This window comes from Carlito syrichta, unplaced genomic scaffold (assembly GCF_000164805.1).
Source record: "Carlito syrichta isolate Samal-C Ts95f unplaced genomic scaffold, Tarsius_syrichta-2.0.1 Scaffold66842, whole genome shotgun sequence".
Classification (NCBI taxonomy): domain Eukaryota; kingdom Metazoa; phylum Chordata; class Mammalia; order Primates; family Tarsiidae; genus Carlito; species Carlito syrichta.
In genome coordinates this window covers 21844-38865 of record NW_007010938.1, presented here as the reverse complement: position 1 = coordinate 38865, position 17022 = coordinate 21844, and the positions used below count along the sequence as shown (strand labels likewise).

At 38.3% G+C, this 17022-nt stretch overlaps 1 protein-coding gene across 1 annotated transcript in view; it reads right to left on the bottom strand.

The window, feature by feature from the left end:
* The window catches only part of LOC103253168 (chromodomain-helicase-DNA-binding protein 6-like), a gene marked incomplete at its 3' end in the record, with an annotated part of 79778 nt that overhangs the window by 48710 nt on the left and 14046 nt on the right, over window positions 1-17022 (bottom strand). Inside the window, exons 3-4 of the mRNA XM_021709075.1 lie at window positions 11426-11573; window positions 9543-9692 (exon numbers count right to left, since the gene is read on the bottom strand). Coding sequence (XP_021564750.1) covers window positions 9543-9692; window positions 11426-11573 — 298 coding nt within the window. The remainder of the gene's footprint in view (window positions 1-9542; window positions 9693-11425; window positions 11574-17022) is intronic.

The window sequence follows — 17022 nt, the reverse complement described above, 5'->3', positions numbered from 1 at the left end:
AACAGTTTTGAAGAAGTAGAAGATAATGCATTGTCAAGAGACGAATAGGAAGATGATATAGAGAAAGACGATCCTCCAGAGAGAATAAATTTTGTTGCACACCCTCAAACAACAGGACCATAAACAGCAAGTAATATAAGAGAACTAAATGACTATTTTACTCTGTAGTTCACAAATGAATTAGTGGGTAGTTTAATAAAAGAAACAAATTGTTATGTGGATGAAAAAATAAGGAAAAAGCAGCTATCACACAAATTGATTCAGCGTAAGTGAATCAATGACACTGACCACCAGGAATTTTTAGTTTTTATTGCAGTTATCTTAAAATTGGGAATAATTCAAGCATCAAATTTGCAAGCATACTGGTCAACTGTTTTCAATAGTAAAATCCTCTTCTTTTCAGAAACATTCAGTAGAGAAAGGTTTATGTAAATCTTCTGGATGTTTCATTTGAAGACATCTGTGTCGAGTGACAGGATGATCAGGACTCACGTTCAAAAGGCCAGTAATGATTTGGACTATATCAATTAAAAATATCAATTAAAAATTATATCAGATCAGACAATTTGTGTTGACAAAGCCATTGTTTAATTTAAAGGATATCATTTATAACACAATTAAAATAAGCCTACCAAATGGGGTATACGCATTTACATGCTAGCTGATTCAAAACAGGGTATCTTTTTTCAGTACTTCCCTACTATGGCAGCATAACATCGGAAAACATCATTTGACCTGACCTTCCAGTAAGCATTAGAATTCTATTACATTTATATAAAAAAGTTGGTGGGAAAAGTTCTCAATGCAGCAGGATACCACATGTTTACTGACAGATATTACACTAGTATTGTCCTAGTAGAAGAGCTACCAAAGATGAAATGTCATCTTACTGGCAAAAAGTCAACCAAAAGGAAATACCTGTAAAAATAAAAAAGGCAAAATTTTAAATGAAAAAACAATAATGTATAGGAAAAATAATCTTACTCTTCTTGTGCGGAAGGACAAAAGCATCGTTACAATTCTCAGCACCTGGAAGCATGCAGAAATAACATCTACCACAAGGATATTACGTGGTGGAAGTATCAGTCAAAAAGCCTGAATGATTCTAATTTATATTGCAAATATGAGCGGTATGGATCATGTGCATCAATATGCTTCTCCATTTTTGTGTGTGTGTGTGAAAATCTTTAAGATGGTGGAGGAAATTATTCTTCTGGGGACTAGAAATATGTGTTATAACTCCTATATACTGGATGAGCACCCAAGAAAAAAAAATGAAAAACCTATGTCCCATTTGAAATTTTTCAAGCTTCTGATAGATCAGTTGAGAAGTGGTTTTCAGGAATCACAAGTGCATCCTTCCACATTGTCTTTGAACAACAGACTAGACAATAAATTACATATTATTATTATTATTTTTTTTTTGAGTTGGAGTCTCACTCTGTCACCCAGACTGGAGTGCAGCGGCCGCTCCCAGGCACCGCAGCCTCGACCTGCTGGGCTCCGGGGATCCTTCTGCCTCAGCCTTCCAAGTAGCTTATTATAATTAATATGGGAGGAAGAAAACAAGACTGCATTGTCTGCTTGAGTAGAAAAACACTGGTGAAAGAAGTCAAACAAATTAACTATTGTGCAACATGTATCAATGAACCTGCAATGCATGTGGTGACTGTTTCACATGTTATCCCACATTATAAAAATATAAGATATAACCTTCTTGTCATAAATAAGTTCCTCAATGCCTAAAATTCTATTATAAGCCAAATATCATTACAATAAAATAATTGGTTCCAATACCATACTAATTAATATCTAGTGATTCATTTTTTACTATTTCGTAAAAAAGTATGGTCAAGTTGCTGGTAGGTGATCTGCCAGATGTTTCCGCGTGTAAAGAGTTAAGGTTCAATTCACTTCTTGTTTTATTCTGTTCCAAGAAATATATATGTCCAAGGTACCTTGACTGAGATGCTAGCAGATCTTTTTCCGCTTGAGCCCTGAAACTATGCCCTATGTAGGTTTTAGGCTTAGCTTTTTAGTCTCCAATTCCAAAGTGTGTGTGTGTGTGTGTGTTTTAGGCTTAGCTTTTTAGTCTCCAATTCCAAAGTGTGTGTGTGTTTTAGACTTAGTTTTTTAGTCTCCAATTCCAAAGTGTGTGTGTGTGTGTGTGTGTGTGTGTGTGTGTGTTTTAGGCTTAGCTTTTTAGTCTCCAATTCCAAAGTGTGTGTGTGTGTGTGTGTGTGTGTGTGTGTGTGTGTGTGTTTGTGGCTTAGCTTTTTAGTCTCCAATTCCAAAGTGTGTGTGTGTGTGTGTGTGTGTGTGTGTGTGTGTGTGTGTGTGTTTTAGGCTTAGCTTTTTAGTCTCCAATTCCAAAGTGTGTGTGTGTGTGTGTGTGTGTGTGTGTGTGTGTGTGTGTGTGTGTGTGTGTGTAAGGCCTATCCCTTTAAGTGAGATTTTTCTTTGGAGACTACGAGATGTCAATCTGCCTTCTGATTGAACTCCTGGCTTCCTGGGACACCCTAGAACTCAGTAAAAGTCTCTTGGTGAAATCCTCTTCCCTTGGGGGATTCCTTTAGTTTTCAAACATTTTTACCAGTCCTATATATTCAATCACTACCAAAGTCAGATGGTTTTTCTTCAACCCAGAATAGTCTCTTTGTTTAGGCTAAGTCTGATCCTCAGCCTGTTCCTAGAAACCGGGAAACATCTCCAGAGAAGAAAATAGTCTACAACTGTCAGTTCACCTGGGAATGACTCTTCACTATCTGAAATTTTAGTTTATCTAATTCTTGTTGCTTCCACAGCTAGCTGGTATCTTTAAAAATACAACTTTTGCAACTTGTCTTTTCCTCCTCTGCAGGTGAGTGTTGGCCTGTCATGACCTACTATATGTTTACCTGGCAGTGGAAATCCTCCAACATTAACTCTTATTCCTGGAGTTGTCTAGGGCTCTTCTCAGGCTTCTTCTTTTTTCAAGCTATACTCATTCTCTTGGTAATCTTATCTAGTCTAACAATTTTAAATACTGACTTCATTGTGATGCCTGACAAACATATACATCTAGCTCTGAACTGCTTCCCGACTATAGCCTCAAATATCTAATTGTTACTTACAATTTCCACTTGAATATCTCAAAGGTATTTCAAATTTAAAATACCTAAAAACTAAACTCCTGGTCTTCTACTCAACCCTCCATCCCTACTTCTTCTATCTACAGTCTCTCCCACATGCATTAGAGGAAACTATCCTTTCAGGTGCTCAAATAAAAAATCTTGGTGTAATCCTTGACTCCTCCTCTCTTTTTGCTTTGTATCTGACTGGCCAAAAATTTTTGTTAGCTTTACTTGTCCAAAATCTAGCCTATTTCTCACCATCTCTATTGCTTCTACTCTGATCCATACCACACTCCTTCTCACCCAGATTATTTCCAATAGCTTCCCAACTGGTCTCCCTACTTCAGTTCTTTCCCTACTAGTCTATTCTCAACAAAACATTCAGAATGACCCTTTTTTATGTTTCTTCTCTGCTTGCACTGCTTAAAAGGTTTCTCTTTTAACTCAGAGTAAAACTTCTTCCAATGGTCTACAAAACTTATAGGATCTACACCTACCTTCTTGCATCATCTGAAACCTTGTAGGTCTCATTGCTTATTCTTCATACATCTAGGCATGCTTCTACCTCAGGGACTATTCTAAAAAGGGACTGTTCTCTTGCCTAAAATGCTCTTCTCCCTTACATGACTCCCTTCCTCCTTTATCTCTTTCAGTTCTTTGTTCAAATATTACCTTTGTAGTGAAAGCAACTCTGACCACCTTATTTAAAATTGCCACCCTTTCCCTGAATTTCATACCACCTTTATTCTGATATCTTTTTCAATAGCACTTATCGCCACTGACATACTACGTAATTTTCTTATTTTGTAAGGTTTCTTACCAGCCTCTCCCTACTTATTTTCTACCCTTTGGAAGTTCTGACTTTAGCCCTTTGGCCTCTCATCTCTTGTAGATTCAAACTCTGGTAAACGTGTGGAGGGAGAGACTGGCCATATGTTTGCTGCAGGCTCACTCCATTAAGGCAAGAATTTCTGTCTCTTTTGTTCCTTGGTGTTATCTCCAGTACCCAGACATTCCTTGGCATGTAGTAGGTACCCAATAAATATTTTTAAATAAATGATGATTTGGAAATGAAGTCAAATGTGTTGGCCAGCATTGAACTTTCATAAGTGTTAACTACTTTCCCCGCCTGCACCTAAGTCTGTGTACCCAGACTAGCAAGCAAGTATCCACATGTATACACATGTTTAGAGGAACATTATTCTCTTCCTTACTACCAGATTGCTTCATATATTCTCTTATTCTTACCACCATGAATAGATGAAAATGGTTTCTGACAGTAGGACTTTGATTCTATTCAGAGTATGTAACTAGGATCAAATCTAAGGAAACTTTAACACATGGATGAAAAAGGTACAGAACTTTACTCTGAGTAATAAAAAAAAGGAAGGCTTAAAACATTCTTCTTTATAGGAAAGTTTCAAGTAAAAATTAAGGAGTTTGAAATAAAATTTCAACTTATTTTTTGGCAATGGTTAAAGAAGAGGGTGAGTTACTAGTGTTAAAGAATCAGCAGTGATCATCAAAACACAGAAAGTAGGTTTTTATTCTATCCTAATAAAAGAAAAGGGAAACATTTCCAAAATACACATTAAAGTGGGAAGGAAACTGGAAAATCAGAATTTTTTTTTCTAAACAGAGATTGTGCATAAGTAATGATCATGTGTGTACAAACACTCAGTGTATACAGATACACACAGATATAAACTAAATCTGCTTGCCAAACATACTTCCATAACAACCATCTGTTCTCAACTGCTTGGAATTTCCTCAAATTATCCTTCAAAGAAGACCATTCTAATTCATTCACTTGTATGACAGAGATGCAATAATTTTAAATTTTATTCTTAGAGAAAATAACAAAAACTTTTAACCCTATTCACCTCCAATCTCAACCAACCACCTCTTTTACTTCTATTTAGCTTACCATAAGAAGGGGGTCTAGCAAGAAACAAATCACTTTTTTCAAATCATCAAATATTTGCCAGTGTCATGGAATAAACAAAAATAGTATCAAGCTTGATGCCCAGTCTCAAGGGGATTGCACTCATTCAGGGAAAACAAAATAAACATATTTGTCTTAGAAATGTCCCAGGGTAAATGCTAATTGGTATGATAGTAACTATAATCCTATAAGAGTTCAGAAAGTGAGAATAGCTTGCTTTTCACAGAACAGGTAAGGTTTTAGTTGGGCCCTCATAAAAGAGGACAGCAAAGAGGAAGGTAAGGTGAAATGAACTTGAAGAATGACACATATCTGAATAGTGAATAACTGTCTCATTAGAGTAAAAGTATTACACACAATGAGGAGTGGGAATAAATGAGGGTAAACAGGTAGTATGCAGTCGCATTTTTTAAAAAACCTTAAAGGAGTTAAGAAGTAACCACCTCAGATTTCTTGAACAGGAAACTGAAAAATACCAGCAATTCTGGTATTTTGGGAAAATTAGTCTGGTATCAGATTGGGGACAACAGACACCTGTAGCAAGGAACTACAGTGTGTGTGGCGGCAAATTAAACACTGGCCTCAGCATAGAGGGTGGCAGGATAAAACAAATACAGGAAACAACCTGAAGAAAAACACAGTGCGGGAATTGCTGTTTATACCCAATGAAAAAAATGGGAAGACTCAAGAAACACCCAAAAGAAAAAAAGAAAAAGAAAGAAAGAAACACCAGCCCAGGCTGAGCAGATAGGAGCCTAATGCTGAAGGGCCCCACCTGATGGCTGCACTGAGACATGCAAGCTGGTACAAAGTTACAGCTTTGGATGCTAAACAGCAGCAAGCAGCCTTAGAAAGAGGGCCTGCCTGCAGGCTTAAGTAAGTGCCTGCCTGGACTGATGTATACCAGTGGGGAAAAAAATACCAGTATAAGGAAATGGAAAAAAAAAGTTATTTAATCATAACTGTTTACATAATGGGTTTTAAACATATGTATTCATTCACTGAATAATTATATGATAAATACAACTAAGTACAAGTCTTTATACTAGTTACTACCCAACAGAAACATAAAGTTCTACCTATGCTAAGTGAAAATTACAATAAATGAGAAAGCGATGCCTGACTTTGCAAAACTTTACAACCTGATGAAGAGAACAGTCCAGAGTGATAATTAAAACAGTACGGCAGAGGCACCGAAAATCAGAACAATCATTAGGCTATGAAGAAGTGGTACAAGGGTTCTCGCTGAGTTGGGAATAATAAAAACAACAACAGTAAATAACATTACAGAACAGAAGATGGAAAGTGCAGTTGCATCTGAATGGTTCCTGGGAGTTATTGTGAATTTAACTTTATAGTAAAACATTTTCATGCCCGCCAAAGTACATAGGGAAAAAAGATGCAAGCCATATTCTATAGTAGCTCGTGGTTTAGAAGAAGGAAACAAAAAAGTTGGCAGGTGTTCAAAGGACATCGACAGAGTTAGAGTGCTCAGTGGGAGCAGGGAACTTTCTGGAAAAGGAAACAACTGAGCTCAGCCCACCAGACACAGGAAAAGGTCAGACAAAGAAGAGGTACAATACTATATGCAAAGACATGGAGTGAGGCATAGGAGAGCATAGGAGAGCACTGAAAAGTCTCATTCAAATTAAAGTCCTTTTGTTCCAAAAGGCAAGATCATACAAGCTACTCAAATGTAGGAGGTAAAAACTGAGTCAGCTTGTAAGTCTATATCTTGGCAAATGCACTGTTTAACTGTCTGTTCCAGGCACCAACATCAATTTGACAAAGAAATAGAAAGCAAAGAGTCACAGTTAGGATGGAAACTTATTTCCAGTCCCTGAATTCCATACCCAAGTCAAGGGGCTTAGGACTGCCTACTGGATTCCAAAGTGGAACTGTGATAATATGCCAGTCTTGAGCTAGAATGAATTGTGTATAAAGATGTTTTTAGCAACATCACCACTTGGTAACTAATGCTGAGGCTGTGATCTGGGGTTAAGCATGCTGACAAGACACAGCACAGATTGGCAGAAAAAAGACAGCGGGGCCATTCTGGTGCGGACTCCATTCCCCTTTCTGCCCTGAGTTAAAGTTAGCAGGCAGGCACACACCCACCAAAAGGAGTCATCAGGAGATGAACGTAAGAAAAGCCCTGAGGATTGCCTGGAACCCTACATGAGATCCATGGTTTTCAAACTTTGCCTTAACCTGGGAAACCCTTATTCAAACTTCACCAGAAAGCCCGGCATGTAAAACAGTTGCAAGGTGAGCAGCTGTAGTTCTGCAGCAGCTAGGGCTCTACGGAGCAATGATTTTGAAAACCACTCAATAAGCTGATCTCTCTGGTTCCCTCAATGGCTGTCTGGTCTGCTCTGTATGCTAAGCCAGACTTCAGGTTTGGAGGCCAGATTCACATGGTTGCTTCTCTGAACATAAAAGCCAAAACCACATATCAAGCCTCTTTTGTGCTTAAATTTGATAAATTGAGGCATAGTTAAAGCAAATTCAGATTTTAACTTATGTTTCTCCAGATATAAACCCTCTCTTTGTTGTACTCTTAGAAGAGAAAAAAGAGCCTTGATAAAATACATACAATTTCCTGACTTATTTCTGTCATATCAGCTACTGTTGCTCGTCAAGTGCCATCGGAGAAATCATAACAACATCTGAAATATGGTTAATGGCTTAGGCTAAATAACTACTAGGAGAAAATAAAATCCCTTACAGTGTTTCAACTACCAAAACCACCATAAAATCCACAAGGAAGGAAAACCCATAATAAAGCAACACAATCTTACCCCCTAATGGCAGTCTTGTAAGAGCTACTTTTAATTACTTGCTTGAAAAGTACTGTAATGACAATATATCAAATTATTATTCCTATTAAGTATTATATTCATTAGTTGGATAACCCTTAGCAGAGACATGAAATCAACTCTTACATGCTAGTCATTGATTAACTGCTGCTAAATAACTCTGATCTGGATCATTCTGAGCCTTAGTTTCTTGATTGCTATAATAGGGACAATAACTCCTGCTCTTTGCAACTTTCCATGCAAATACAGAGTAAAAGGATGTGTGAAATTATGTGAAAATACCTTAAGTCGGAGGCGAGGTGGTTGAAGAAGATAAAGTATTACCAGCTTCTGAAAGACACATTAGTGTCCAGGAGGAATGACAGGTATTTGTTCTGCTGCCATCCATAGAGTGTGTAAATTCTGCCAAGTCAGCAATAGCGACTCCATAACAACGGACAGCCTGTGCCCCAGAACGTGCTGCTGGCAATAATGTCCCTCCTACATGCACAGCCTGCTTGTTTCTTTGTTTATCATTTCTTCTCTTTAAGCTCCTCAGCACAGACCGCTTCCTTTTCAACATTTAACTCTTTTGCTTTCTAGTATTTCTGTAATCAAGTCCTAATGCTATTATCTTCCTCTTTGATGCTGCCACCAGTAGAAATTGCCAAAATGCAAATATAGTTGTCCAGCTTCTCTGCTTAAACCCATGAATGCCTCCCACCCTCATCCCATCTACAGTATAAAGGCCAAATCTCTTAGGTGATAACCAAGGTCCTTCATACTGTGACTGCTCCTACCTCTCAGTCCTCTACTTGCCCCATCCCTCAAATGACACCTCAGCATCCAGTCAAGCTCATTCATTTGTCATATCACAGCCTGCAGTACCATTCAGGTTCTGGGACTTTAGTTCATGTTGAACATGTTCCTCCTAAGACCTTGTCTTCCTATACCTCTCTCTACTCCTTTCCTATCGACTCCTCTTTCTGCATAGCCACTGTACCTAGCACATACTTGCAATACACATTTGGTGAATCAAAGTTCCTTCCAACTGTAATGTAGAATTTGATCTCATTCACTGAACAACTATTTTGTATAATAAAGGCTTTTACATTCCAATAAGAGAGATAAAGAAAACAAAATCAGAGATCAGACACATGCAAATGCAATTACAAGTTGTAAATGCTATGAAGGAAACACATAAGGAACTGAAATAGAGAATCACTGGGATGTGGGGCAGAGACCTACTTTAGAAAAAGAGTCAGGAAAGACTTGTCTAAGAAGATACTATTTTAGGTGAAACTTAAACGATGATAACCAGTTATGTAAAGTATTCCAAGGAGAAGGAGCAACACAGGCAAAGGCCTGTAGATAGAAAAGAACTATTATTAGTTCAAGGCATTAAAAAATAGCCAGTCTTCTCGCTGGAGTGTAATGAGAGATACGGAAAAGTCATTTACCTAAAAAATTAGGTGCAACAAGGAGAGAGTATGATCAAAGAGAATCCTGCTAGGCACAGAAAGAAGTATGCATTTCACTCTAAGTAAAACAGGTAGTCATTTGAAAGTTACCAGCAGCAGTTAAAATGATCTAATGCAAGCTTCAACAAAGAGCCACAGAACAACTCTGTCAACAAGACCAAATGACTGTCCAGCCAAGGTCAGCACCTTCATACAAAGGCCATACCTCTGCCTGCCAAGCCAGTGTAGAAGCTGAGAGTGCAGATGTTCGGCCAGCTCCAAGAACAGCAATTGTTTCCCCATCATCATCTACCACTTTGAAGTCCAGGTCTTCATTGTATTTTCTGCGCTTCACTTGCCTTCCTGAGCGTCGTTTCTGCAGGGCAAATATACTCATCAGAGAAACTCTGTGAGTCAAAGGCAAAAGCTTACACAAGAATACCCTTATCTACATTTACTAACATGCCAAGGAGCTTGCTCACCTTACACGAGAAATCTTACTTAAACACAACTCTATTAAGGACTAAATTCGCTTAAAATGGGATCTAGCTGAATGAGGCATATTATTATTAATCTCCGAACTGCCACGATTCACTAAAAAGAAGGGGTAGTCCTCGGAGATGTGTTTTGTTCATCAATGGCGGGGACGTTTTTTTCTTCCTTTCTGGAATCTGCTTCTATCCCAATAAAACAGGGATGGGAGATGAACTTTATCATCTTTGGGGTCCCTTCCAGCATTAGTTAGAAGCTCAGATCTTATGACAATAATGCCAGTTTTGCATACTTTTTGCTTGAGATCACTGTACTTACCACATACTTCTAAAAATGTAGCTTGAAAAATTAATAATAACTTTATTGGAGCTTACTTTGAGAATCTCATAACACTTTTTGAAACGCAAGAAGACATTTTAAGTATGATAAAACAAGGTTCCTGAGTCACCTTGATCATGATGATCTAAGGACTTATCTTTAGTTAAGTAGCTTGTACCTTTTAGAGAGACAACACTCAACAACAAAGCAGCCCAGTGGCTTTTCTCAGAGAAGCACCCAATTCATCTCTACATACTCATCATATCCAAGCACAGAATCACTTAAAGGAATCAGTTAACTCATTCTCAAATATTTAAACCTAAAAAAAAAAAAAAAGCAAAACCTCACCTCTTCTTTCTTCCAAAAGATACCTCCTGGGCACTTTCTGTGTTCCCATCACTTCTTCACTACATCATTTCTTTGATGTTTTGCTTTGCATGAGGGAGTCCATATAAAAATCTCTCCCCCAATCCCAGATATAGATTACCATCCTACAAACACAAATCCAATCAACTTGATGTGCTTGCTACTTTGCCAATCTCAATACCTGACAGCCATCAGCCCCAGTTTATAGGCTCTGACACCAGACATTACTATGTATTAATACTATGACATCATGAGCTGTTATCTTCTTACAGTGAACATCACTGAGAAACCTACGAGGGTCCAGTCTTATTCTAAATGGTCCCCTTGTAACAACACGGCTAAATTGCTGTGGATATCAGAGGAAATGGAGCACTTTCAAAAATTAGACTTCATGTCCAAGAGAGATTCTCAGCTCAGAAAGAAAGTCCCTAACAACATCATGGGCACACTTTGACATATTTATAGGAATCTGATTTAGACGGGCAACTCTGTGTTTTCACGTTTGGCCAAACTTTCCTTACTTTTTGGCATAATGAATACATCTCTGATTTTTCCAGCATCTGAGATTATGAAAATGAGTGTGCAGACTGGCCTAGCACTCTGACATTAAATGCATCACCTGCATGGCAAAACAGTTCCCCTGAGCACTACCTAGCTTGGCTTACAACCTCACTGTCCACATCAGTTGCAGCCCAGTAGTATGCTACTTTCCAAGAAAGAAGTAAACACCACTAAAAAACTGGTATATTATTAGTATAAGGATCAGGCTAGGGAAAAAGACTGTAGTCTACCTGCTCATACCCACAACAGTAAAAGCCCAGCCCAGGTCTAGATACTATGCTAGAGATAGCATAGAAGAGCGATAGGATCAGTGTCAGCAAGACCCCATCCAGCAGCCGTAACCTCCACCAGGCCTCCCGGTCACAGCTGTACCTGGCTGTCTGCAGACTCAGTGGACTCCTCAGGACTCCGCAGGGATGGGTTCGACAGGCCCTGATCCAGTTCTAAACTCTCCACTGTAGTTTCACTTTTCCTTTTTCCTTTCTTCTTTTTCTCCACTGGGGTTGGTCCTTGCTCCTTGCTACAAGGAGAAATTCAGAATTAAAACTGTTGGGCAGTTTTTAAAACTAAGATTTCTCATGTGATCAAATTCATGAAATCATACCCTGGAATTCTAGGACCAGGGTAGCCTTTAATGGAAAATCTATAAGAGTCTCTTCCCAGAAGTATACAGAAACATGGGAAGAAATATCTACATGGAATGATGCAGAATTTTCTTCATTACACTCCTGTCACTATGGCTACAATTAATGTGTAAGAAATAATATGAACATCTCCAAAAACCTCACGTTGAGTGTGTACAAATGTTTTTTCTAGGAAATTTGACTGCTAATGTTTTCTCTAGGAAGTTCGACTGCTTCATAGATATTATGAATCATCAAATTACAATCTCCCTTTAAGTTACTAAGGAAGAGACATCTCCCTAATCTGTCACCACCCTCAATTGAGTATGTGCTAGATCCAAAGTGAGCAGTAGGAACTCAAAAATGAAGTGAACACTTGAGGAGCTTACAATTATGAAAAACCTACAGTCCAACTACAGCCACAGCCCAAGGCAGTACATGAATGCTTCCTGAGAAGGGGAGATGGGCAAAGTCCATCCATCCTGAAGGTCCTGCTAAGATGGCAACATTTCCTCTAAAAAGTCTTTCCTGAACCTCTTAGCTGCTAAACTCTCTTTTCTACGCTCTTAAAGCACTTCAACTGTGCTTTGCTTAAGGTACTCAAACTGATCTTTCACTACAATTAGTTGTTAACTGTGACACCAGACTCAGAACACTAATTATATACAGTGCCTGGATCATCTGCAGTTGCTCAATAAACATTTGCTCAAGAAATTAATATTTTCTACTTCTCTGATCTTTCCTACTAGACTCTAAGTTCCTAGAGGGCAGTATGTACTTAAGTTTAGTATTCTCAGAGTGAGAAGTCTTATATCATATATATAGTAAGTATTCAAATAATATTTAAGCAAGTCTTAAATTTTTTAAACAATGGCTAGATGAATGCATCAAAGGGATAAATAAAATTTATTGTAGTTGGGGAGATCTGAGAAAATACATAGGACTTTACCATTAGACAGAAATAACAATAATAATGAGTAATAATGATTACAATTAATACTTTATATAATAATACTATGTGTAGGCACAATTCTAAGTCCTTTACACGGATTATCTTTTTTGTTCCTTACAACAGCCCTGTCAGGCAGAAGGTATTCTTATTCCCATTTTATCATGAGGAATCTGAAAGCACAGTGGGATTAAGTTAGATTTCCAAAGTAATATGTTAGTAAATGTTGAAGACAAGATATGAACCCAAGCAGAGTCTGTGCTCTTAATCACCATGGCATTCTTGGGAAATGGAAGAGTGTTTCAGATACATTTAGTAAAAGATAGCTGTGTAGCTGGATGAAAAGGCAAGTAAAAAGAAGCAGTACATGATGGAACTGAAAGAGAAAATTAAGAGTACACTAGCCAGAGAGTTTAGACTTCTTTCTGCATGAAAATGTCCATCATAGCAAGTCTAGGCAAGAGGAACTAAAGACACAACCAGCGAGAACTCAAGGGTGAAAGGCCCACCAGGAAGTCCTAACAAGTGACAGAGCATGAAGGATGAGGAAGAGAGCCAACATTATTGGTATTTCCCATCAAGAGAGTTGGCAGAAGGTGTGGGGAAGAGAGGAAAACTAAATGGCCTTGTTCAGGGAGGGGTAATCCAACATGTGTACCAACCAGTGCCAACAACTAAATAGCCTGCTTCTCTCTTGAATACCCTTCACCAAGCACAGATGTCCAACCAGGTGAGCCCAAATTCAGCTCACCTGTTATTCCCCAGGCTGAATATTGATTTGCCCACTGACCAGGAAAGTTATGACGGAAACGATGATGATCCAATCTGAGGAAGTAAAACTCAAGAGGTCCTGCCATTTTAGAGAATTACAGATTTTAAGAGACTTGTACCCTAAAATGGGGAAAAAAACCCCAAAGTTCTTCCACTTCTTATCAGCTCAAGAGAAGAGACTTAGGCAAAATAGTTTAAAAAGATGCTGAATGCACCAAATAATGTCTCTTTAACTCAAAAGAACAAACAAACAAACAAAAACCCCCAGTCTTCCTTTTGATAAATATAAAAACTTCAGCCGGGCTCGGTGGCTCAGCCTGTAATCCCGCGCCTTGAGAGGCTGAGGCGAGTGGATTGTCTGAGCCTGCGGGTTCAAGACCCTTCTGGGCAACTTGGCGAGGCCTCATCTCTACAATAAATCAAAAATGAGCCAGGCGTGGTAGCACGCGCCTGTAATTGCGGCTACTCGGAAGGTTGAGGCGGAAGGATCGCCGGAGCCCAGCAGGTCGAGGCTGCGGTGGCCGGGAGTGGCCACTACACTCCAGTCTGGGCGACAGAGTGAGACTCCAACTCACAAAAAAACCAAAAAAACCCCCAAAAACCCTTCAAATCTCCTTTTATGTTATTTGTCTTTCAAAAAAATGACTAAAAGAATCATAAACAAAAAGATTTCAAAGACCTAAATATTTTTTAATTCACAAATCCATAGTTGACAGTTTTTTGTAGACCTCTTATCAAATGGTCTGTGCTAAATTTTTTGACACAAACTTAAAAGCTTATATTATCCGAAAAGTGATCATAATAATCACATACACAGAGACCCATTGAATCTTCTGCAAAATCTTTCTTTCTTTTTTTTTTTTTCCCCTGAGTTGGAATCTCACTCCATCACCCAGACTGGAGTGCAGTGGCATGCTCATAGCCACCGCAGCCTCAACCTGCTGGGCTCTGGCGATCCTTCCATTTCAACCTTCCAAGTAGCTGGAACCACGGCATGTGCCACCACACTCGGCTAATTTTTTTATTTATTGTAGAGATGAGGTCTCACCAAGCTGCCTAGACTGGTCTCGAACCCATGAGCTCAGGCAATCCTCTCACCTTGGCCTCCCAAAGTGCTGGGATTATAGGTGTGAGCCACTACACCCGGCCTGCAAAATCTTAAATCCTTCCTAACATCTGAAACCAATCTCGCCTATTTACTAAATGTAACTTAATTATCTATACATGCTTAATCTTCATTTTAAATATTCATGTGCTTCACTGTGAAACTTCATATTCAAAGCTAAACCAAGCCAAAATATAATTAAGGAATAGTCCATAAAATATGACACTTTACTATTTGTATAGATTTTCACAAACACATTAAATGCTAAAAGTAAGGAGTCATGATGAGCTCCTGGAGTTGTTCTGATAAAGACAAATATAAGGAAGAAAAGATTTTTTGTAAGTTTACAGATGGGATTTTCTTTTCTTTTTTTTGAGTCAGAGTCTCACTTTGTCCCCAAGCTGGAGTGCAATGGTATACTCACAACCACCACAGCCTCAGCCTGCTGGGCTCAGGCGATCCTCCTACCTCAGCCTTCCAAGTAGCTGGAACTACAGGTGCACACCACCACGCCCTGCTGTTTTTTTGGTGTATTATAAAGATGAGGTCTCGCCAAGTTGCCCAGACTGGTCTTGAATCCTTGAGCTAAAGCAATCCTTTCACCTCTGCCTCCCAAAGTGCTGCTGGGATTATAGGCATGAGCCACTGCATACAAATGGAATTTTCAAATAGGATACCAAGAAAATATCTGAATTCATCCTCCAGGAAGACTACATAAAATGTATTTTTCTCTTCTTGGGAGTAAGTTTCAAAAACCTTATGCTTGAGAGTTTTATCAAAAGAAGACATTTTAATTTTCAAATTGCTATACCTAGAGATGAGTTTGGCCCATGTTTGCCCTCTGAAATTCCAGGGTCTTCCAAAAAGTCACTAAATGGTATTTAGCAAAACTACACATGCATATAACCTTTGACTCAGCAACTCCATTTACAAGAACTAAATCTAAAGATACATCTCCCCTCATCAACAAGGGTAACTGCAAAATGAACATTTGTATACCTAACCCTGAATTGTACCCCACATTTTCAAAATAAAAAAAAGGTGAAAACAAACTTAAACAAATAAATCCAAAGAACATAACTAAATTGCATGGAGAATAAAACATTAATCCCATCAATTGATGAAAACAGTATATGACTATATACTCTCAGCCTTGGGGAGAAGGAAGGAGAACAGTAAACAAATCCTGAACTCCTCCTTTTTGATAGTTATATGGGTGACGTGATTCTAAGCTATTTTAGATGTGGTACAGAATTAAGCAAATGAATAAATGTGTTGACCTTGTTGGGAGCTGGGATTCTCACTGAGGAAGACAGGAGATGGCAGATATGAAATGCGGTAAAGCAAGGAAGATACCATGGGATGACTGAATTGGAGGCATCATTATGAACTCATGAGTTCTATAATACATATGAACACATGCATGTGTACCTATGTGTGCTTATGTGTGTAAACATAAGTATGTATGTGTATATCTGTGTATATATATCCATATGTACATGTTTGTGTGTGTATTCTTCCTAGTTTTGACAACTAGGAGCAAAGATACCCATTCAGCAATATATATATCTAAGCACTCAGATCTCAATGTCTAACACTAAAGCTCCTCAGAAAAATGGCTGATTACAAGGCCTAAGTAGGAAAGATAGAAGATGAGTCTGAAACATCTTGCCATGTCAAAAAGTAAGAGAATGCTCAAAAAAATGAAGATGGCATGTCAAAACAACATAGGAGCCAGCTTGAAGCACTCTCTTTGCCCCAAACTGAGACCATTTAAGTACCAATTGAGGACAGTAAAGAATTATAAGTCATTGAAAACAACAAAAATCCTTATCAATGATAGATACATAAATAATGAATGAATGAGAGAGGTGGAAGAGCTCTTGTTTACTACAGACTCAAATGGTAAATGTAGAGGAAGTGGTAGAGTTAAAAAAATCATTTTGCAACCACCATAAAAAAGACAGGCATGGTCCAGAATCCTCAAGGGATGTTAAATCTAGGGAGAACAATCTGAAGAGGAGCAGGATATCTGCACGATCTTAAAGTGTCTCCCTACAAATTGCTAATTAGTTATAATGGAACAAAAAGAATAACTAGGCGATGGTTATTTAAGAACATGGCCTCATTCACTCTTAGGAAAGACACACTGGGGCATCTAGGGACAAAAAGACCCAATATATGCAACTTTAATGGTTCAAGAAAAACTTAAATATAATATATAATAGGTATTTAATAAAACAAGCTATTTTATAAGTGTATACATACATACATATATATATATATATATATATATATATATATATGAAATTTAAAAATATTTTGACATACACCTCTTCTATTCTACTGCTGAAGTGGATACTGTTTGTTTAGCATCTTTTTTCTGGTAACCAGTATTGGTTACAGACTGGGCTAATGTATCCTATTCCTTTTACCACAGTGACAGGTACAGCATGATCATATGACCCAACCTGGCCAATTTGGGAGTCCTTCCTTTAAAAAAAATTTGGGGGGGGGGGGG